General features: G+C 32.9%; 1 protein-coding gene and 1 long non-coding RNA gene across 3 annotated transcripts in view; one reads left to right on the top strand and one right to left on the bottom strand.

Moving 5' to 3' along the window:
• Positions 1-13,083, top strand: part of LOC102158750 — a 102,738-nt gene extending 89,655 nt beyond the window's left edge. For both annotated transcript variants that reach the window (XR_002338790.1, XR_002338789.1), the window contains one exon: positions 5,573-13,083. This is a non-coding gene — a long non-coding RNA (uncharacterized LOC102158750). The remainder of the gene's footprint in view (positions 1-5,572) is intronic.
• PCDH15 (protocadherin related 15) overlaps positions 1-24,247 on the bottom strand; it is an 857,865-nt gene that overhangs the window by 52,296 nt on the left and 781,322 nt on the right. The window contains 1 exon segment of the mRNA XM_021073535.1: positions 252-467. Coding sequence (XP_020929194.1) covers positions 252-467 — 216 coding nt within the window.

Genomic DNA, 24,247 nt, shown 5'->3' with positions numbered 1-24,247 from the left:
TTGAACCAGTGCCTCCAAAGAGACAAGCCGGATCATTAACTAACTGCACTAGAGTAGGAATTCCTTTTTTTTTTTTTTTAAAGCTGTATTTTTTAATATTCTAAACTATAAATATTAACAACCTGGTTGAAAATTAATCACATGCATGTTTTAGAAATCCTATTTAAAATACTTAAAAGTCTTAGGAATTAAAACACTGACCCATGACTAGTTCTGCATGCTCCCCCTTATCTGAAGTTTTATCTACTCACAAGCACATCTGCTTTGCCACTCAGTCCCTTCCCATAGTCGTCAGTTGCGATGACTTGAAACTTGAAGTAAGATCTCCTCATATTATGGAAGAGCATAGCTGTTTTGATAAGCCCTGTGTATGTTTCCACCACAAATCCTTCTTTTCCCTCTTTAATTGGTGGGATTATGAGTCTGTATGCCATGGCACTATAATTGCCGGTATCTTTATCAGTAGCCTAGGAGAAAAACAAAAACAAAAACAAAAAACAGGTTATAAATAAGCAGGGAAAAAACCAATCTTGATTATTTCTGTGTGTAAGATTGATGTTTCTTGTGTAATAATCATAGAATAAAGGCTTTCTCAACTTATGTGTTTCTAAGTTTTATTATATTATTATATAGATTTATAAACTGTGTATATATACATGGTTGCATGGCTGTTATTAGGATAATGACTGCTGAACTGTGAATACAAAGAGCATAGACACTAACACAGTCCAGTTGATGAACCTAGTGTTTTGATTGGCATGTTTGATGGGTTTGACTCTAGGCTGTGATCCAAATTGGTTTAAGGATGGGATTGGTAGTTTCCCTAACCACTGCCCTGTGTAATAGGCATAGCAGGTGATTGTGTTTCTATTTCCTAAAGGGGGAAAATAAAGTAATGCATTAAAATATTTCAAAAGGCAATATGACAGTATTCAGAGCTTTTAAAGAATAAATCTAGAGAGCTATAAAGAGATCCTAATTAGTTAATGCCATATCATAATTAAAGAGGGTTAGAATGGCAAGCCTAGCTTCCTTTTTTCCTAGCTTATATCCTAATTGTACCTATGATCTGCCTATGTTAAGATTTCTTCACATTTAGAATTTAAAAAGGAATAGTTGCTTAGAAAACCTTTTAAAATAAAGCTGTGAACATAATATTAGCCTGACTCTATAGATTCTACTTCAGGAAAAATTTTCAGAATGCCAATTTAAGAATTATGTCATAGTGAAATATTTGAAAGAGGAAAGATACTTAATGAATTTCACAAGGCTATATGGAACTTTTACATTTTAATCCTATGTTTAATTATCTGGTCATTTTTATTTCTACTAAAGATATATACATATATATGTGCATTTATAATTTATCATTGCAATGCTAAGAAGTCTACAAATATAATTTTGTTTAATAAAATTAAAACTTTCAGAGTTCCTGTTGTGGTTCAACAGCAATTAACCCGACTAGTATCCATGGGCATGTAGGTTTGATCCCTGACCTCATTTAGTGGGTTAAAGATCCGGCACTGTGGTGAGCTGTGGTGTAGGTCATAGATGCAGCTTGGATCCTGTGTTGCTGTGACTGTGTCATAGGCCAGTTGCTATAGCTCTGATTCAACCATTAGCCTGGGAACTTCCCTATGCCCTGGGTGTGGCCCTAAAAACAAAAGAAAATGATAAAACTCTCTGAGGAACATATAATTCTAATTACATAAATGAGTTCTGTCTGACAGAAATTTCTATGATAATGGAAATTGTCTCAGTGTCTTCTGTCCAATATGACTGCTGAACACTTGAAATGAGGTTAGTATGACTAAGGACTAAAATTTTAACTTTTTTCTTTTGGCCACACCCATGGCATATGGAAATTCCTGGGCCAGGGATTGAACCTGAGGCATAGCAGTGACATGGGCCTTTGCAGTGACAACACCAGACTTAACCTGCTGTGCCACAAGGGAACTCCAAATTTTAATTAAATTTAAATAGCCAAAGACTACAAAGTGGTAAAGTTGGGCTATAAGTGATGACAATAATAGTAAATAATAGCAAATATGCGTTAAAGATTCAGCATGAGCTTGAATCTCTAAGCTTTAAATTCCATGCATGTGCTTTACCACTTAAAACATTTCAAGATAACTCTGTTAGACAAGGTAACCTAAAGTAAGAAATCCAGATATTTTTCTTCAGGATAAAATATTTCTTGAATTTTGTTGGTTAAAATTCTCATCTTTAGAATAGGACAAGCTCAAACTACCATCTCATTCTCTTTAAATGCTCTGTATGTTTTACACAATAGCAGAGTTGCATTTTTGCATTAGAGGAATAGTAATTAGATTCCAAGATAGGTCACATTACCACTTTAGAAAACAAAGAGAAAGAAAAATTGTTAACAAAGTGTTTATTTTTAAGTTTTAAACCCGGGTTTTTATTCACTTAACAAAGTATAGGATAAGACATAAAAAACACATTTCCAAATAAAATTAAAATCAGAGGTTGAATTAAATAATCAGATACCTCTTTTACATACTATGTGCAAATTTGAGACATGCTGAATCAAAGATTTAGTTGAAAATTATACTCTAACTTATGCTTAACATGAGTATTTCCCTGAAATACACTTTTTACCATTAATGCAAACTTTAATGAGGCATAAAGACTAGCAAAAAAAAAATGTACAAATTATAAATACACAACTTAATAAAAATTTGCAAAATATACACATCCAATGGACCAGTACTTGCATTGAGAAATAAAACATTACAAGCATCCCAGAAGTCCTTCCAGCCATATCTAGTTCCCCAGAGATAGCAATATCTTAATTTCTAACACCATTTATTAGTTATGCCTATTTTTAAACTTTATATTGAGGGGATTATTATATATGGTCTGTTTTCTGTCTGTCTTCTTTTACACAGTTTTTTGTTGTGAGATTTAAAATTTAATACTTTAAAGTAAATCCTGTAACAACATACATCACAAAATATAATCACATTTAGAAAAGAAAAGGCAGTTATGATAAAATCATCATAATTGCTTGGTATATTAAGGTTCTTTGCACAATTCTTACCAATTAACTTTCAATTTTTTTGGGTCTCTTTGCCATTTCTTGTGCCACTCCCATGGCATATGGGAGTTGAATCGGAGCTGTAGCCACTGGTCTAAGCCAGAGCCACAGCAACGCGGGATCCGAGCCACATCTGCAACCTACACCACAGCTCACGGCAACGCCAGATCCTCAACCCACTGAGCAAGGCCAGGAATCGAACCCGCAACCTCACGGTTCCCGGTCGGATTCGTTAACCACTGAGCCACGACGGGAACTCCTGCATCTGTTTTTTTAAATGCTAATAAATCTGTACATATCTGTCAGCCCGGAATTCACACCTTAGACCAACTTGGATGATAACTTAACTTTCAATTTTAATAAATACGTAATTTCACTTTGCAATATTCCTAATATATAAGTTATTATAACCACAAAGTGCCATATTTTACCTAAACATATTAAGGTGTTTTTTAACAGAACTTTCCTGAAACAACCATTTAATCCAAAAGCCTGGGTAAATCAGAAATAGCTGTTTTAAATGATTTTCCTTCTTACATTTGGTGCCAATTGTCAAAAATGAGGCACAAGTTTTAAAAAAATCATATTTACTGGACTTTTTAAAAAACTGAATGAAAGATTCTTTAAATTCTATAGTGCTTTATAGTTTTCAAAAGCTTTATACTGATGATTTTCTATAATTCCTTAAATCCCCCCTTTTTTTCTCCTACCCCATTCTTCTCTCTCCCCACTGAAAATCACTGGATTATTCTCTATATCTGAATCTCCTTCTATTGAGGTTTTTCTTTTTCTTCTTTTTTTTTTAATATATAAAACTCTACTATGAAATGTATATTGTCAGTAAGGACTCTACTTTAAATTACTCTTTCTTTGAATAGGCTTGGTCCTCTTGGGAATCTGAAAATTTCTCATTTCAGAAAATACTTGTGAGGATAGTTGCCAAGATCATTAGCATTCTTTGAACCAATTCTCCTCCTCTCCCAAGTATAATTGAAACTAGTAAGTTAAACAGTGAATAATAAAAATTCCAATAAGTACTCTACTTGTGGTTTGTTTGTTTATTTATTTAGTCTTTTTAAGGGCTGTACCTGTGGCATATGGAAGTTCCCAGACTAGGGGAGGGTCAAATTAGAGCTATAGCTGCCAGGGCCTACACCACAGCTCACAGCAACACTGGATCCTTAACCCACTGAGTGGGGCCAGGGAATAGAATCCACATCCTCATGGATACTGGTCAGGTTTCCACTGAGCCATGATGTGAACTCCTTGTGATCAGTTTAAAGAATTTTCAAGTTTAACTTTTAAGTCTATTCAGTTTTCAACAATGATTTAAGACCAAAATCTATATGCAGTTGACCCTTGCACAAAATGGATTTGAATTGTGGAGGGTCACTTTTACGTCAATTTTTTTCAAAAAATACTATACTACAGTACTACAGGATTTTGGTTGGTTGAATCTGCCCATGCTGAACCGCCAAGCAGGAGTGACAAGTATAAAGTTGCATGTAGATTTTCAACTGTACTGGGCTTCAGTGTCCCTAACCCTTGTGTTATTCAAGGGTCAACTATATAAGAAGTGACTCTGACAGGTGTCAAGTATATACATGACAATTATACACAGTAAACAAATTATTTTCTTATGAAATCAATTTTAAGATGTCATATATTTAAATACATGATAAGTCACAACAAAAGTACTAATAACATAATTAGAGTACAATTTTATGTCTGGTTCAAGATGATGTGAAAAGTGAGTTTCAGAACAGAGTGTACCTATTTGCCTTCAACTTTTACCAATTTTAAATTTACTTTTTGATTTTTTTTTTTTGTTTTGTGTTTTGGAGAGAGGTGAACTCAAAAGACAGCCATGATTTTAAAACATTAATCACTATGGAATTTCAATTTTCCTTATTCATTCAACCCCTAGCCTGGGAACTTCCACATGCCCAGGTGCGGCCCTTTTTTTTAGGGCCATGGCTGTGGCATATGGAAGTTCCCAGGCTAGGGGTCAAATTTGAGCTGTAGCTGCTGGCCTATGCTGCAGTAATAGCAATGCCAGATTCTGCAACGCTGGATCCTTAACCCACTCAACGAGGCCAGGGATTGAACCCACATCCTCATGGATACTAGTTGGGTTCATTACTATTGAGCCATAATAGGAATTCCCTAAAATGAGAAGAATGTTGATCAACAAATATTATTTCAAGAAATACATATATACATATATATGGTATTGCTAAGTTCAGCATAATAACTATTATAATTATCTAAATTATCATGGTATTCAAAAATTTAAACTTTTTTCAATATTATGAAATTTACCAGAGAATATGCAAATTTAAGCACAAAATCAATTTAAACTTATTACTTCAGACATATTATCATAGGATTGTAGCCCTTTTAAAACAGTGCATCAATAAAATTTTTTTCTTATAAGCTCAAGATACATGTACTTTGCTCTTGTAATCTTTCATTCCTTCCATGCTAATGTCACTTCCATCTCTATCACAGATCTCACAGTGGTCAGAGTGATCTCATTTTGTCGTCCTTCCGCAACACCTGGAACTTTCTCCTCATGAATCAACTTAACCACCAGCCTATTGCTGGGTGACTGAAAAGTGATGAAGGAGACTGAATAATCATCCAGATCAGTGGTACCATAAGTCCATGGTCTCTGAGTTCAACTTGCCTTTGGTTTATTTGGAAAATCTTTGCTATATGTGTGAGTTCTCTACAGTCCAAAAGTTCAGCCTTTCATTCAAATCACATGTTTTTTTCAGAGCCTCTCTCAGAAGTGAAGAAGCCATAATTTACACAAAAACTGAGGATATCAAGTGTGAAATCTCTCAACTTCTCATTCTATAATTTAAATAGTACCTATATTGGCTGAACTTAACACTTACCTTTTTTCTTCAAATCTCAGAGAAGCAGCTGCCTCTCTTTTCTCCCATTGAAGGCATTTTTGCTTTGATCTAAATTCCTCCCATATCCTCCACATTTAATGCTTCATCAGCTCTATTTACCTCTCTTTTTTAAACCCTAACCTCTACAGATTGCAAGACATCTATGCCTCTCATTAAAATAAAATGAGACTTTTCTTTTACTCTATACTCATTTCTGACACTATTCCCCAAACTTCCATATCCTTTTTTTCACAAATTGCTCAGAACGTTTTTCTACTATAACTGTCTCCAATTTCTTACTTCACAATTGTCACTTAACCACAGCTAGAATTCTGCCCTATCATGCCATTGAAGCTACTAAAGTCAGTGATTGAGACTAGGTCAGTCTCAGATCAACAGCCAGTCAAGTGCTCTTTAAATCACAAAGTCCATTTATACTATTTGTATAATGCTATTGCTGCTGCTATAAGCTAACATTTATTGAACAATTACAATTTTCTAGGGGCTATGTAAAATACTTTTCATACATTGTCTTATGACATCCTTTCCATTGAGTAACTTTTATTGTTATTATTTTGTAGGTGAAGAGAGGGAAGCACAGAGAAATTAGTAACTGACTCATAATCACAAAGACAATTGATAGCAGAGTTATGCAGATCTCATTTTAAACCCCATACCATAATGACTACATTAAATATGTCAGAGTAAGTACCAGTATTAAAATCGTAGTGAAAACAACATTAAATTCTACATAAAACATCTTGAGAACTTTTCCTAGACATATCAAGGAGATAGGAAGAAAATAATAAAAATGCAGGTCAAGAACTAAGTGGAAGCAAGAATACAAAAAGCTTACTACTGATGGAACTTTCTCTTCGACAGTGTCAGCTGATCTAGGTATACCTAAACCTTAATTTATAAGGTCTTTAGTGGCTCAGAGAATAGGAGGCAAGACCCAAGGCGCATTCAAAGAAGTGAGTCTGGTAAGACTCCACTCCCCAGAATGCTAAATTATCATTTTAAGGGTGAATGAGAAAGTCATTTCTTCTTTCCAGCCATCACTGCTACCACAACCCCAAACCAAAAAGAAAACTGCCTGGTTTAAACCTTGATGTCAAATGCAGTTGATTCACAAACAAAAAACCCAAACTTCCTTGACACTCAATCCATAACTAATACAAGCACTCATCAGAGTTTGGAGCCTTTATTCACACACAACCAACTCAAAGATAAACCATAATATTCCGAATGTGTAAATTCAATAGCTCTGAACTCTATGTGAATAAACTGAAAAACCACAACTGAGAATTTGACAAACTGATCTTTGACTGATAATGGCCTAGCCTCCTCAGAGAAGCAAGTGCTTTTTCAAAAAAGCTACCTCCAAACTATGCCTCAAAAACTCTTAACAAATAAGTTCCAACAAAGATGAAGAAATTAGAGTAAAATAATTCTCAAAATGGGCAAGACGCATATATCCTGAAAAAAGAGTCTGAGATTAAAAAACCAAAGTCATACCCACAAAGGCTTTAAATACGTGAATTAGCAGAGTGTAAAGCAAAAGTTGGCTATGTTTCAGTAAATAATAGAGATCTTTAAAATAAAAATGAGGATAGTTGAACATAAATAAAAAGTATCTTCTGGAAATGAAAAAAAATAATAATTGGAATTAAAAGCTCATACAAGAAATTGTTGGAAGATTAAGCATAGGAGACAAGAATATTAGTGATCTGAAAGACAGCCTAAGTTAGGTCTGATGAATTCTGTGTGGCTAAGAACCAGTCTGGAAGGAAATGGTTTCCTTAAAATGTCATTAGTGAAAACAAGCCTGAACAGAGCACAATAGCCATGAGGTTTTTTGTTTAGTTTTGTTTATGAATCAACTATTATGAATATAACCTGAGTCCTTAAAAGTTGGGAAAAATTCATAGACATATTTTATGAAAGGGGAAAAATAAATATTAGAAATTGATTCCATATAAGGGGGTATCAGAACAAGTTTGGCAAACTAAGGGCTAAAAATGAAAACTGATCTATCATGAAAACTCTAAATGAATCAAATTTACTAAAGAATCAATGTTACTTTACTTATTTCATCAGTATCTTTATAATCCAAAATTTAGGGCGTTGCTGTCATGGCTCAGTGGTAAACAACCCAGCTAGCATCCATGAGGATGCAGGTTTGATCTTTGGTCTCGTTTAGTGGGTTAGGAATCTGATGTTGCTGTTGCTGTGGCGTAGGTCTCAGCTGCAGCTCTGATTCAACCCCTAGCCTGGGAACTTCCATATGCTGTGATACATACTGGGTTCCTGACACAGCCACACAGCCATTATAGTCTGGAAGAGGTCACCCTGGAAAATGTGATTCACTGACTTTTGTGAGTTTCTCTTAGAAAAAAACAGGAAAGTTATGTCTACAGCTGTTTTTTTTTTTTAATGAAAGTTAGAAATGAATATTATAATTATACTTGCTGTAATTATATTTTTAAATGAAAGACACAGGAAACCACTTACACATTTCTAAGACCTCATCGGGAAATTTTAATGCACACAGGTGCCCAACATTAAGAGAAAATCACCAAATAATTGCTTCTATAATACAGGAGAGTAGGTGAGCCCATTAATTTTCTCACAGCCTAAATAACTGTTCCCCTCTGTTGCCTAAATGAATACTATGGATGCAGAAATATTAGTGGAATAATTAGCGATGTCCAAAGAACTTCCAAAGCCCATTAAAGTCCAATAATGCTAACTTTAACTTTAGCTTCTCAGTTAGACCCTTTTTAACATTTAACAGCACTGAAGGCTCACTCTCTGAAATAGAGTGAAAGTATTTTAGAATGTCGGCATAAAAATACTCAAATCTCACATTACCACCTACTAATGTCAGTATGTCAAGTTGTGTATGCAAGTGGCAAAAAGAACAAAGCTTTGGCTTCTTAAACTACCTGAACTTTGCTCTTGTACTTTTAGGAACTACAAAGAAAATCTTTATTTTAAAGCCCTTAAAGACAATATGTCCAACATATAATAAAATATAAATAAGGAAAATGTCAGGTAGATTGATCTATTCATAAGGGTATTTAAGACTTCTGCAAAAACAAAAAAGGGAGGAAAGAAATATTTTCAATATTTTAAATAAGAGAGCTTAGTGTTTGCTTTTTAAATAAGAATATCAAAAAGGGACCACAGTCCAAAATAAATAATTTCTAATTTCAATATTCCCATTCATCATTTACTTAACTATAGTTAAGTAAAAGTCTAATATAATTTAGAGATATTATAATGAGTATATCACAACTTGATAAAGAAACAACAATTTAATAATGGTGTGTAAGGACACATGACTGAATTTTCAGGGATTTTATTATTATTGTATTATAGTTAGAATTTGACCAAGTTCACTACTAATTTAAACAGTGGTGCCAAATATCATGCAATAATATCTATTTTAAAACTTCAAAAAAGAACTGAACTGAAGATACGCAAAACATTCCTTTTACTATTTTTTAGTTACACTGAAATATTCTGTATTATAGAAGGCATAGGAGTTCAAAATAAGATGTCTTGCATTTATGTGATAAAGCATTTCTTTTATTTCAATTTTCTTATAAAATATTTTGGCAAATAAATATTACCTCAAAAATAATTTGTTCTTTTTATCATTTTTTCTTAAGAAAATATGATCATATATTTCTCAACAATGCTTTGAAATGAACTGAAATCATTTGTTGTAACTTCTCATTCATATGAAAAAGAAATTTTGCTCTATTCAACAGACATACTATCAAAAGAAAATACATGCAGAGTTTGAGCCTTCTATTAGAGAGAGGAAACTAGTTTTTAAAGTTGATTTTGAGACAAAGACTGTTACTGATTTTTACTGAAGCTTCCTTATATTAAAATATTCAAGAAATTTGTACTTTTGCAATAATTCTATAGCTAAGAATCTGAAATCCTTCAGTGTTCAAAGGGAATTAACATTCATCATTTCTAACTTTCTGGTTCTTACTTAGTTATATTACATTTACTCAATCTAAACAAAATTTAGTTTCTTATTCTCAGCTCCCACCCTCTAGTCCATCTTCTAGCTACAATATTTGTTCCTCTTTCTTTCTTCTCTTTGCTTATAAGGGCACCAGCATCTATAATTTGAACTAAGGTAAAAATCTCAGAGCCTCTTCAATTGTTCTATGTCACTCCTTGCCTTTCTATTCCCAGCTCTCTGAGCTCTACTCTGAATATCTCAGTTCAGTGATGATCTATCAAGCTGATGCTGCCTCATTTCAGGCTCTCTTGTCTCATTTGTTAAATTCAATAACAGCTTGAAAATAATGATAGCTTCCATATCCCAGAAGATTAGCTTTTTCATGGACTTTAAGAAAAGTCCATGAAATATTTCAATCTGATCCCAGTTTAACATTCCATTTTTTTTGCCCTATATTTAAGCTATTTATATTTCTTCAAATGCAACTCATTACCTACTTTTTTTTTTTTCCTGAAAAATGTATGTTCTTTCATGATTCCAGTCCTTTGCACACATGGTTTCTTCTACCTTGAACTGTTCCTTGTCTGCTAGGTCACATGATATCCATGCCTGGATTATACAATGGCATATATGTACATAGATGCATTGAATATATAACCTCAGCTTAAATGACTGCTTTTCTGAAGTTTGTCCCAACTCCCCTACAGAGTGCTGCTTCCATTTGCATGTTTCCAGTAGTGTGTGTGTGTGTGTGTGTGTGTGTGTGTGTGTAATTTGTTTTACTATAGCATTTACCCTGGCATATTATAATATTTATGTGTCTTCATTACACATAAAATTTGTTTCTCTTCATATTTTTTTTATTTTAGTTTCATGTCCAGTAGTGGTCAAATAGTGTTTGTCCTAATTGTCAATAGAAGAATACCAAAAATCAATATTTAGAAATGATGGATGTGAGCTTGAATTTACCACTTATTAACTCTGTGAGCTTTGATAAATAACTTTCTAGGGCTTAGTTCCTCAGTGTAAAATGAAGAAAATCGGACATGCTGAATAGGGTGGTTGTGAATATTTATTGAGGTGTAAAATGCAGTGCCTGGCACAAAGCAAACAATCAAGATTAGTTATGTCATATATTTTGGCATCTTGTCTTTGAATACTTTGTAGCTGTCCACCTTATACTTTCTGTTTATTATCTACTGTACACTGGAAGACCATTATTAATTTCCATCTTTTGTAATTAGCCATATAGTTATTGGAAATAGGACTATTTTCTAATGCTTTTTTGTTATCTAATAATCCTCAGTGCTAATGTCTGCATATAGAATATAGTGAGGAAATATTTGTTAAAAGAATCAATCTGCCACTAAGAAAGTATATTTATTGAAGTCTTTTTAATGAGTGCCATATCTTTACTTACAGGGAACTGAGAGTATCTAAATAGGGAATTTTTGTAGTTACATTATTGTAACAAGATTCTTATCAGAAATTAAACTTGTCATTGTAAAACTGGTTTATGAAGAAGTTGCAGGAATATTTAAGAATGCGAATCAAAAAACCATTGTGTATGCTACACATAACAAAGTCTGCACAGATGAAAAATAATATGTATTTTAGAAGTATATGGTCATGGATTTAATTCATGAGCCCAAAACTTACAATAGAAAAGACAATTTTTATTCTGATATATTTAATAGTATAGGTTATTTGGCCTAGTCATAAACTGATTTACTAGTTTAGCAACATAAGATTTTTGAAGCAATGTTAATCTTATATTCATTTTTAATTTTAATTATTCTTAATATTCTTATCTTTTATATTGTCAGTTGGTGTGCAGATTGACTAATAAAATCTATCTCAAAATTTCAATATGTATATCTTTATACACATATCTATATCTATGTTTAATCCTCTTGAACATAAATTTTTTAAATCTACTTTTGTTCCCATCATTAGATTATTTAACAGAATATGTCCTTCATTTAGGAATGAATTTGGGTCACCTTGCTCTATAAGAAAAGCAGAATTGCTATTAAATGGTACATAATGGCATTCGTCATTAATTTAAAAAGTTTCAGTATATGAATAATGTATAAAAAGCCTACTTCTCCTTCAATTACTAAGTTTAATAGAAAGTCAGGGGAAACAGACAACCAAGCATTTGAAAATTAAATCTGAATCTTGATCTCTACGTATTCTGTCTGACAATGTTTTATTGCCTATTGGATAAGAAATTAACAAGCACAAACAAAAAGCTTTACTATAAAAAGAAAAGCCTTTATCATCATTTTATAGGACAAGAGGATGTCAAGGGAAAATAGAATTCAATTTATAAACCTTTTACCTTGGAAAATAAATTGAGAACTTTCAAAAATATATTGAATATAAAGTGCTATGATGAAACTAATGGATACCAAAAGAAAAGCCTTTCATATTGTTAAAGTGACACTAAATGTAAAGAAGAGTGTATTTACCGATTGAAATGGTGCTATTTGCACATGAGACAATAAAATGTGTCTCCTTTAATATATATAAATTGAAACATTTTAATATGAACAACACATTCAGCAAAGAAGTTGTTCTCTACAATGTTCTTCATTTAAACTGGTGGTGTTTTAGAACAAACTCTCTTTCATGTAAACATGCACACCTATATATACTTTTTCTTTATTTTATAACATGATGCGTTTTATGTCTATATGCACCATCTAACAAGTTTGCTAGGAAGTAACAGCTGTAATTCTAAACTAAATTCTGGATAAAATAGTCTTTAGTTGAATGAAATTCTAAAGTGATTGGGACCAAAACAATATGCCATAAAGCAGAGTGGCCAATATTACATAATTTTATCTTGAGATTATATGGTAAAATGTTAGTATTTCCAATTACTTGTTTTTGGAATACTTGTATTCTTTGAGAACCATGGGTAGGATGTAACAATTTGTGAATCTATTTTTATAAAAATTATTAAAAATCTCTGTTTTTTCCTCTATTTTCCTTTTTAAAAATTCCTAAATCAATTTCATCTAATTATTCTTGCTCTATGTTATTCGTAATGTAACAACTTAAGTGACCAATAATCTTTTATAATGTGTCTAATATATAAAATATTTTGTTACTTCTTGCTTATTAGAGAAATATCTGAAAATGCAAATTAACAAAAGGATATTAAAAAGTCTATAATTTTATTCATTTATGGTCATTATTATAATTATAATTACAATTTTATAGGCTGGCAGTTGCAGCTCTGATTAGATCCTAGCCTGAGAACTTCCATATGCTTCAGGTGCAGCCCTGAAAAGCAAAAAAAAAAAAAAAAGGCTGCTAATTAGTGTTATTAATTCTTCCTAAAATAATAATCAATTCCTAAAAATAATAATCAAAAAAAGTATTAAGAGGATAAAAAATTTGATAAGCAAATAAAATTATGTACAAATATCAAAAATAAACATAAACATTGTTGCAAAACCACTCCATAAAGCTTAAAATAGTTATTAAATAGCATTTATATTTAACAAAATTGCTAGTTTTTATTCATTTTATTCTGTCCAAAATATAGCATTAGTCAATCTTTCTCTTAACCTTATTGCCTCTGGCCAACTTCCTCTAATCCAAATAATTCTTCAGCCAATGAAGAATTGGCATTGACAATGACTGATATTTTTAAATGAAGGTTGAGCATCAACTAAAAAAGATAATGGATAGAAGACTATATATATTCAAGAAAGATCTGGGAAAACATAGAGATAATCTAAAGGTGTAGCCAGTGTCCTGCATTGCTCTAAGCACTTTAAGAACAGAGTATCATTTAATTTTCTTATCTCTGATAGGCGGAAAGAGCAAAAGCCATTCTCTAGATGCCATTCTTGAACCATGGAGGACTTGGTAAGTGGTCCCAAGTCACGGAGTTGGTGAGTGGAGTTGTAATCTTTGACACTAAGGCCCATGCAAGGATTTGCCAATAAACTTACCTAGATTGTACCTAGAGAAGTATGTCTTGGGCCAAAGATTATTCCCAGGCTCCTTGCTTCAGAGAGAGATGGCTCCTGCTAGGTTTCACTAGAAATTGCATTTTAATATTTTTCATTTTGTATAGATATTATCAGAATCCAGTAGGAATTTCATTAACACAAGTCGCTTCATCTCTACATCTCTCTTACAGGACCAAGCAGACACAACCGCTGGCAGGAAATAAAGTTGTTTACATCCTTGCCCTGGTCATGCTGCTCCATTAAATGACATGTTGAAAGAGAATTCAATATTTTAATTACACTTAATACTAATCAGATTCTTATAAAAGTAGGTGATATTACACATTGTCATTGTGCTCTTTTCCTTTTCTCATTAGTTATCCCTAATTTATCCCAGTTATTAACATAACATAACATTAATATGCTCAGGAGGTGCCAGAAAAGATTATGTATCATGCCTTGATTCATTAAAGCCAGAGAAAGGGCTTCTTCATTTTTCAACTTTTTTAACAGGTAGTTCATTTTATAATCTTGAAAGATAAATTTTCTGCTGTTGAGAAGTTTCTATTAATACTTTTGCGTTGGAAAATGGTACTTTTGACCATATCTATCTACAAGAAGGGAACTTAATGGATGTCTTTAACATTCTTAAATTGCTGGTCTTTTCTAGTATGGGATTGTTTTTTTATATGGCTTCTTTCTGAAAAAGCTTATTTAAGAAATTTTACAGTTTTCTTATGTTTCTATTTTAAGAGAACTTCAAGATTTTTCCACTTCTCAGACATATAATAACTATTAGGAGATAACCTCACCAAATTTTGTGACTTTTTATCATATAGTATGGTAATAATAAAAAACAATCTCAAATATGCCCCCTTTAAAAAATATTCTTTTTAAAACTCTTCTCTGAATAAATCAATACTATACTACCTGAAAGCTGAAATTCTCTTAGCTGTGCTGTTAGGCTTTGTTTCTCACACCTCACACCTGTAAATATATTTTTTTTCTTGAATTTTCTATGGCTTCCAGAAAGGGAACTAACAAGCCATTGATAATTATTGACAAATAAAATATATACAAAAATATTCATAAGCAGTGTTAAGATAATACTACTTATGTAAAACATTAATATGTTTCATAAATATCAATGTGATCATTGCTTAAAAGAAAACTACCTCATTTAAATTATGCAAATTGAAAAAGTTATATGATTGCTTCTCATTGGGATAATATTTTAATGAAAATAGCACAATAAAGTGTATTTCAAAGAAACAATTTATGTAGTCATTACATGGTAACTGTTCTTATATTAAATTTCAGCTTTTTATAATTATTCTTTTTTAATAATGATTTTTATTTTTTCCATTATAGCTGGTTTATGGTGTTCTATCAATTTTCTACAGTACAGCTAGGTGACCCAGTCACACATACATGCATACATTTTTTTTTCTCACATAATCATGCTCCATCATAAGTAACTAGATATAGTTCTTCTACTATTACTATAAGAAGAAAAATTAGTATTCTATGGCAATGCTAAAAGTTATTTCTGGAAATATAAGCCCACGGTTTGGTTTCGAAGGCAATGAAAAATACCTGAGCATTCAATAGAAATGTGTTTTTCATAACATATGCACTATGCATGCTAAATTAAGTACATTTTAAGCCTAAGATTATGATTATCTTATAGGTGAAAAGAACTACTCATATAAAATAATAATAACGGTGAATATTTATTGAGAGATTTCAGGGAGCCAGCCACTGAATTCAGTGTTTTCTGTGCATTTTTAAACATATGACTAAGACATTTGTTAGATAGTATTTCCATCATTTGCAGACTCAGTGCCTACAGAAATTAAGAAATTTGTTCAAGGTTATACAGCCTACTAGTAGTTAAAGGATAAAAATCCAAGTTTGCTTTCTTTGCAATATTTTTGGAAAAGATACAGATTTAAATATCAAAACTTTATTTTTATGGCCTTTCTATTTTGTATCCATTAACTTGATATTTAATAATCTTGGGGTTTAGTGTATTCATAACACTTGATTAAATTTTAATCAATATCAACTGAAAGGATAAGCTCCCTAGTTCCCTTAGTCTTTCCTGCCATGACACAAGGAGCAGAGGCATTCCTATCCTACTCATTTCCTCTACAAATGGGCCTTTTTTTGCATCTTTAGTCTCAATCTCATCCCACTGTCTCATTTTAGCTCTAATCCAGAAACGCAAACCCACAAAACGCTCCTCCATCAAAAGTGGTTGTCTCAGTATCACCTGGCCTTGCCCTATTTAGAGGTACTTAACTCTGCAGTGAGTATATTCTGAGCTCACCCCCAGGGCTTTCTAGATCTGGAAGGCATGCTATGCTTTTCCTGTGATCCCTGTTCTCCGCTAAGTGCCTCCATCCTTCTGCCATCTGGTTCTTCTCAGACTTCAGTTTGGATTCCTGGTCAGTGCCCTATATTATAACACAGCAGGAAGACCTTTGTCTGGGCTCCCATGTCTTGAAAGACTTAATCTGTTTCTGACCTGTGGGCATGATTACAAAATTTTCAGGTGCAAATCTCATCTCTCTGCTTTCAACCGTGGATTCTGAAACCAAGAAGCAGCTAATCCCATGAGCTTGTTGATATCAATTTGTATTCTCTCTACAACCCATTCTTCCAGATTCAAGCTACCGTACTTGATTACTGGCATTTCTGGGTCACTGCCACCAAAAATCTATCTTCCCAAAACATGCTGTGTTGCAAGAAATCATAAGAAAACTAGGTGGTGTTGTTTCACTAAGAATTAAGAGTAGATAATTAATACTAACTACACAGAGAAATAAAAAGAAAAAAAATAAACTCCCTTTTGGTTGGAATTATTTTGTATCTTCCAAGAAAAATGGCTTGAATTATCAGAAAGTCGAACAACTTTCTTCCTTTTGTTTTTATGAATTTAGAGCTTTTTAAACATTTAAAATTTTTATTTTTATTTTTCAAACTGTATCTCTATATGTAATCAGCATCTAGATCAAGAAATAGAGCAATATCAGTCTCCTCCTAAGAATAACAACTTTTCTGATTAGATTGGTTTTTCCTCATTTTGAACTTTGTATAAATGGATTTAAAGAAGTTTTTATTGTTTTGTCTGAATTCATTTGCTCACATATATTAATGTATATACTGTTACTGGATATTGAGGTTGTTTTCAGCTTTTTGATACTATGAACAGTTAACATATCTACAAATGGTGGATTTTTTGGTAGATATTTTTTTTGAGCATATGTATGCATTTCTGTTTGGTAAAGATTGGGGAGTAGAAATTATGAATCAGGGAATGAGCATATGTTCACACCTAATAGACAATATCAAACTATTGTCCAAAATGTACTAATTTATACCCTATCAGCACTGAGAACTTCAATTGTTTTGAAATCTAGTTTCGTCTTTTTTATTTTATTTATCCTGATGAACATGTGATGATTTCTTATGGTTTATTTTGTAATTCCCTAGTTGTTAATAAAGTTGAATGCCTCTTTATATATTTTTGGCAAATTTTATATCTTTCTGCAGTGTCTATTACAGTCTTATTCCTAACTTTTCATTTTGAGCTCCTTTTGCTTTGTTCTCACTCATAAGTTTGTTGGAGTTCTTTATGTACTCTGGATTAATAATCTTTGATATTGGCTTGTAGCATATTTTAGGGTCTATTGACTTCAGGTGGTAATAAAGTCTTTCAAATTACTACGAACCTCCTTGACTTTGTCTTTTTATGGATTACTGGGATTGTAAGAGGCCATGACTAATGCAGAAAAAAAAAAAACCTGTGAACAAATAAAATGAGGCACTATAAAAAAGAGATATAAGTTTACAAAAGCTAGTGTAGCAAACACATAAAGTTTCAGGATCTACTTTATGAGAATCTCTAGAGTTTTATTATTCCAATTCATTAGAATGTATTTTTGTGAATCTAGACATTTCTGTGCCTGTTTTTGAAAACATTTTTTAAAAGTGTCTTTGTAATTCTCAGATATACAGTGACTTATGAATTAACCAATGTAAACTATATTCCCTTTATGTACACAGTCTTGCTCCAGGCCTGCTGGTTTTCATTAATGCAAATTAATTAGAGCTACTAGGGAGAGTCATCCATTCTTTACGACTTATTTGGAACTAAACTGTAATTCGTTTTGAGGAAATCCAGCATTTTACTTTTCTTATTGGCATTATTAATGTGAGATTTCAAAATTAAAGTGCATTTAGAGAAGTATAAATAAAAACCCTTTAAAAAGTTCATCTGTATCGCTTTTGTCTTAGACTGGTATTAGAGGTCTCCTTGGTCAGGTCAGTACAACACAAGATTAAATGGAGGTTTAAGAAATTTCAGAACAATTTCAGACAGAGGCCATTCTTGTGTGCCTGAATTATCATTGGAATTGTTGCTGCTGTTGTTGTTTTTTTTGGGTTGATGTCTTTATTTTCTTTAATAATGATTTTTATTTTTTCCATTATGGCTGGTTTGCAGTGTTCCGTCAATTCTCCACAAGGTGACCCAGTCACACATACAGGTATACATTCTTTTTTCTCACATTATCATGTTCCATCATAAGTGACTAGATACAGTTCTCAGTGTTATATAGCAGGATCTCAATGCTTATCCATTCCAAAGGCAATAGTTTGCATCCATTAACCCCAGATTCCCAATCCGCCCCACTCCTTCCCCTTTCCCCTTGGCAACCACAAATCTCTTCTCCACATCCATGATTTTCTTTTCTGTGGAAAGGTTCATTTGTGCCATATATTAGATTCCAGATATAAGTGCTATCATATGGTATTTGTCTTTCTCTTTCTGACTTACTTCACTCGGTATGAGAGTCTCTAGTTCCATTCATGTTGCTGCAAATGGCATTATTTTGTTCTCTTTCATGGCTGAGTAGTATTCCATTGTGTATATATGCTATATCTTCCTAATCCAATCATCCATTGATGGACATCTGGGTTGTTTCCATGTCTTGGCTATTGTGAATAGAGCTGCAATGAACATGCGGATGCATGTGTCTTTTTTAAGGAAAGTTTTGTCTGGATGTATGACCAAGAGTGGGATTGCTGGGTCACATGGTAGTTCTACATACAGTTTCCTAAGGTACCTCCATACTGTTTTCCATAGTGGTTTTACCAATTTACATTCACACCAACAATGCTACACACTCTCTTCAGCATTTGTTATTTGTGGACTTATTAGAATGATGGCTATTTTGACTGGTGTGAGGTGGTACTTCATGGTACTTTGATTTGCATTTCGCTAATAATCAGTGATGTTGAGCATTTTTTCATGTGCTTGTTGGCCATCTGTATGATGATATCTTCTTTGGAGGAATGTCTCTTTAGGCCTTTTGCCCATTTTTCCATTGGGTTGTTGGCTTTTTTGCTGTTGAGTTGAATAAGTTGCTTGTATACTTTAGAGATTAAGCCCTTGTCAGTTGCATCGTTTGAAACTATTTTTTCCCATTCTGTAAGTTGTCTTTTTGTTTTCTTTTTGGTTTCCTTTGCTGTGCAAACTTGTCAATTTGATTAGGTCCCATTGGTTTATTTTTGCTTTTATTTCTGTTGCTTTGGGAAACTGACCTGAGAAAATATTCATAAGGTTGATGTCAGAGAATGTTCTGCCTCTATTCTCTTCCAGGAATTTGATGGTGTCTTGTCTTATAGCTAAATCCTTAAGCCATTTTGAGTTCATTTTTGTGCATAGTATGAGGGTGTGTTCCAATTTCATTGATTTACATGTAGCTGTCCAGTTTTCCCAGCACCAATTACTAAAAAGAGTGTCTTTTTCCCATTTTATGTTCTTGCCTCCTTTGTCAAAGATTAATTGACCATAGGTGTCTGGGTTTATTTCCAGATTCTGTTCCATTGGTCTGTATGTCTGTTTTGGTACCATTACCACACTATCTTTTTGTTTTGTTTTGTTTTTGTTTTGTTTTGTTTTGTCTTTTTTGCCATTTCTTGGGCCGCTCCTGAGGCACATGGAGGTTCCCAGGCTAGGGGTCTAAGTGGAGTTGTAGCTGCTGGCCTACACCAGAGCCACAGCAATGTGGGATCCGAGCCACCTCTGTGACCTACACCACAGCTCACGGCAATGCCAGATCCTTAACCCACTGAGCACGGCCAAGGATTGAACCTGCAACTTCATGGTTCCTAGTCGGATTCGTTAACCACTGAGCCACGATGGGAACTCCCCTACCACACTATCTTGATTACTGTGGCTTTGTAATATTGCCTGAAGTCTGGGAGAGTTATGCCTCCTGCTTGGTTTTTCTTCCTCAGAATTGCTTTTTCTGGGTGTTTTGTGGTTCCATATAAATTTTTGGATTGTTTGTTTTAGTTCTGTGAAAAATGTCTTGGGTAATTTGATAGGGATTGCATTAAATCTGTGGATTGCTTTGGGTAATATGGCCATTTTTATGATATTAATTTTTCCAACCCAGGAACATGGAATATCTTTCCATTTCTTCACGGTCTTCTTTAATTTCCTTGATTAATGTTTTATAGTTCTCAGCATATAAGTCTTTCATCTCCTTGGTCAGGTGTATTCCCAGGTATTTGACTTTTTGGGGTGCAATTTTAAAAGGTATTGTATTTTTGTATTCCTTTTCTAATATTTTATTGGTAGTATACAGAAATGCAACTGATTTCTGAATATTAATCTTATATCCTGCTACTTTTCTGAATTTGTTGATCAGTTGGAGTAGTTTTTGAGTTAAGTCCTTAGAGTTTTCTATATATAATATCGTGTCATCTGCATACAGTGACAGTTTTACCTCTTCTCTTCTGATTTGAATGCCTTTTATTTCTTTTGTTTGTCTGATTGCTGTGGCTAGGACTTCCAATACTATGTTGACTAACAGTGGTGAGAATGGGCATCCTTTTCTTGTTCCAGATTTTAGTGGGAAGGCTTTCAGCTTTACTCCCTTGAGTATTATATTTGCTGTGGGTTTGTCATAAATGGCTTTTATTAGGTTAAGGTATGTTCTCTCTATACACATTTTGGTGAGAGTTTTTATCACAAATGGATGTTGGACTTTGTCAGATGATTTTTCTGCATCTATTGACATGATTATGTAGTTTTTGACTTTTCTTTTGTTAATGTTGTGTATGTTGATTGATTTGTGTATGTTGAACCATCCTTGTGAACCTGGGATAGATTGCACTTGGTCGTAGTGTATGATCTTTTTATATGTTGTTGGATTCAGATGGCTAAACTTTTGTTGAGGAATTTTGTGTCTATATTCATCAAAGATATTGGCCTACAGTTTTCTTTTTTGGTGGTATCTTTGTCTGGTTTTGGTATTAGGGTGATGGTGGCATCACAGAATTTCTTTGGGAGTGTTCCTTCTTCAACCTTTTCGAAAAGTTTAAGGAGGATGGGAATAAGTTCCTCTTTGTATGTTTGGTAGAATTCATCTATGATGCCTTCTGATCCTGGACTTTTACTTGTAGCAAGTGTTTTTATGACATATTCAATATCATTTCTAATGATTGGTTTGTTCAGTTGATCTATTTCTTCTTGATTCAGTTTTGGCAGGCTGTAAGTCTCTAGAAAGTTGTCCATTTCTTCTAGGTTGTCAAATTTGTTGGCATACAACTGTACATAGTATTCTCTTATTTTTTTTTGTATTTGCACAGTATCCATTGTGATTTTTCCTTTTTAATTTCTTACTTTGTTTATTTGGGTTTTTTGTCTCCTATTCTTCATAAGTCTGGCCAGAGGTTTGTCTATTTTGTCTACTTTTTCAAAGAACCAGCTCTTTGTTTGATTTATTTCTTCCATTGTTTTTTGAATGTCTATTTTATTGATTTCCTCTTTGATCTTTATGATTTCCTTTCTTCTGCTGACTTCAGATTTTGTTTATTGTTCTTTTTCTAATTCATTTAGATGATGGGTTAAGTTGTCAATTTGAGATTTTTCTTCTTTTGTGAAGAAGGCCTGTATTGCTATGAATTTCCCTCTGAGCACTGCTTTCGCAGCATCCCATAGATTTTGAGAGGTTATGTCTTCATTATCATTTGTCTCGAGGTATTTTTTAATTTCCTTCTTGATTTCCCCATTGACCCATTGGTTTTTTAGTAGCATGTTTTTTAGTCTCCATGTAGCCAGTTTTTTTCTCATTTCTTTTCCTGTGGGTGATTTCTAGTTTCATGCCATTGTAGTCAGAGATGATACTTGAAATAATTTCTATACTCTTAAATTTGTTGAGGTTAGCTTTGTGTCCAAGTATGTGATCAATCCTTGAGAATGTTCCATGTGCACTTGAGAAGAATGTGTATTCTGATTTTTTTGGATGTAATGTCCTGAAAATGTTGATTAAATCTAAATTTTCTATTGTGTCCTTTAGGATCTCTGTTGCCTTACTGATTTTCTGTCTAGAGCATCTGTCCATTGATGTGAATGGGGCGTTAAAGTCTCCTACTATGATTGTATTCCTATCAATTTCTCCTTTCATGTCTGTTAATATTTGCTATAGGTATCTGGGTGCTCCTATATTAGGGGCATGTTTTTGGAATTGTGTTTGCAATTCAGTCCTCACTTTCAGAATGTTGATATTTTAAAACTAAGTGTCAATATCCCTGCCAGGTGGTAGAAGATATGGTCATTTAAATATAATATAGAAATGTATACATAATCATCACTCTTCAACAATGTATAAAAATCTCCTACAAGAAAATGCTAATTTGACTCAAAAGATAACATTCCGTATCTATACATTTGATATTTAGACATTTAATCATCTGAAAGACATGCAGTCATTAAAGAAATCTCACTAGAATGTGATCAGATTTTCAAATTTTCAGATATGAGGCACCAATGAGTTTGGTAAAGGCAAAATGATCTGGCCATTCATCCAATAAACTGCTTTCTCTTCATGTACATGTCTGATGACTTGTAACCCATAAAAAGTCCTTAAACTCTCTTCTTTTAAGGAAATTTCCAGCTAAGAGAGCTGTTTTTCTCTACTTTTAAGGACCCCATTTTTTCCTATTCCTCAATCATTTATAGCCTGGACAAAATAGTCCCGTTACTATTATAAACAATAAAAAAAGAAAGTAATTTTTAAGTTATATTCAAAACAACAAATGTAAAATGAGCTACTACTATGTAAATAAGATGATTTCTGATCTCTTCTGGACAATAAAAAGACTGACTTTTGCAGAGAAAGGGAAAAGAAAGAATAACATATATATATGCAGAATTATTTTATCTGGAAACTCCATTTGTGGCCACAAAGATAGATGTAGTCTTGCCCATTTATACTAATATCAATCAAACTATAATTTTGTACTTGTTTAGGCTAAAAGGATAAATGCTATGCATCAGAAACTGGTGATGGTACTTCATATCTCTCAACTTGTGTGGGGGAAAATACAGCTTAGAATGTATAGACTTTTGGAAACAGAGTGGTTAGCAATTATTTCCATATACCCAGCACAATTCCAAAATAGACATGAGGTCTTTTCTAAAAACACATAAGACACAATAATGTAAAAACAGTTCAAGGTAAAGACGACAAAGACTAAAAGTGGTTTATCTCAAGGAAACCAGATAGAAAGTGAGAGTACCACATGAGTATTGCATGTATCTTCTAAAATTGCTAATGGTGATTTCAATATTTGACTATGAGGCTCCAGCAATAAACCAAAAGGAAAATATTATTAACTAAAGCATAATCTGTGATCATATAACAAAAATACACCAATTGTTACGAAAAAAACAATTTTCTTGACATTTGGTTTCTCCAGAGGGGTAAAAATCAATGGAAAATATGATAGATGTATAATTTTCATAAATATATATCACAAAATATAATTTGACAAGAAGGGAAAGTCCCAGAGAAATTAATAAATTCTATTACTCTCAGCGTTATCAGATCTAAGAGAGTTTAATTTAAAGTGTATTTTACTTATCTGAAAATTGACCATTCATTCAAGTGTTCCATGGAAAGTTTTGATTAAATATGTTAAATGGCATAGCTACATGTAAAAAAAAAAATTTCAAATACAGATTTAATATGTTAAGTACACTGTATCTACAATGTTATTAAGTTTGTAAGGAAGCATGCTAACTACTTAGCTGAAATTTGAATTCTAGTAGAAAAAACAGACATGTAGATACATGATAACAATATAATGTGTTTAATAAATTATGCATATAGTATTCAGTCATAGGACCTATGTGCATTCACTTTGTTCAAACCATATGAGGTTAGATGGCATGCCAATCATGAAGGAAACCAATGGTTAATATGATGTCCTAAGAAACACCACTCTCTTGAAACATCAAGTA

The sequence above is a fragment of the Sus scrofa genome, chromosome 14 (genome assembly GCF_000003025.6).
Source record: "Sus scrofa isolate TJ Tabasco breed Duroc chromosome 14, Sscrofa11.1, whole genome shotgun sequence".
NCBI lineage: Eukaryota > Metazoa > Chordata > Mammalia > Artiodactyla > Suidae > Sus > Sus scrofa.
Note: the sequence above shows the minus strand (reverse complement) of the source record. Positions and strands in the feature narration are given on the sequence as shown.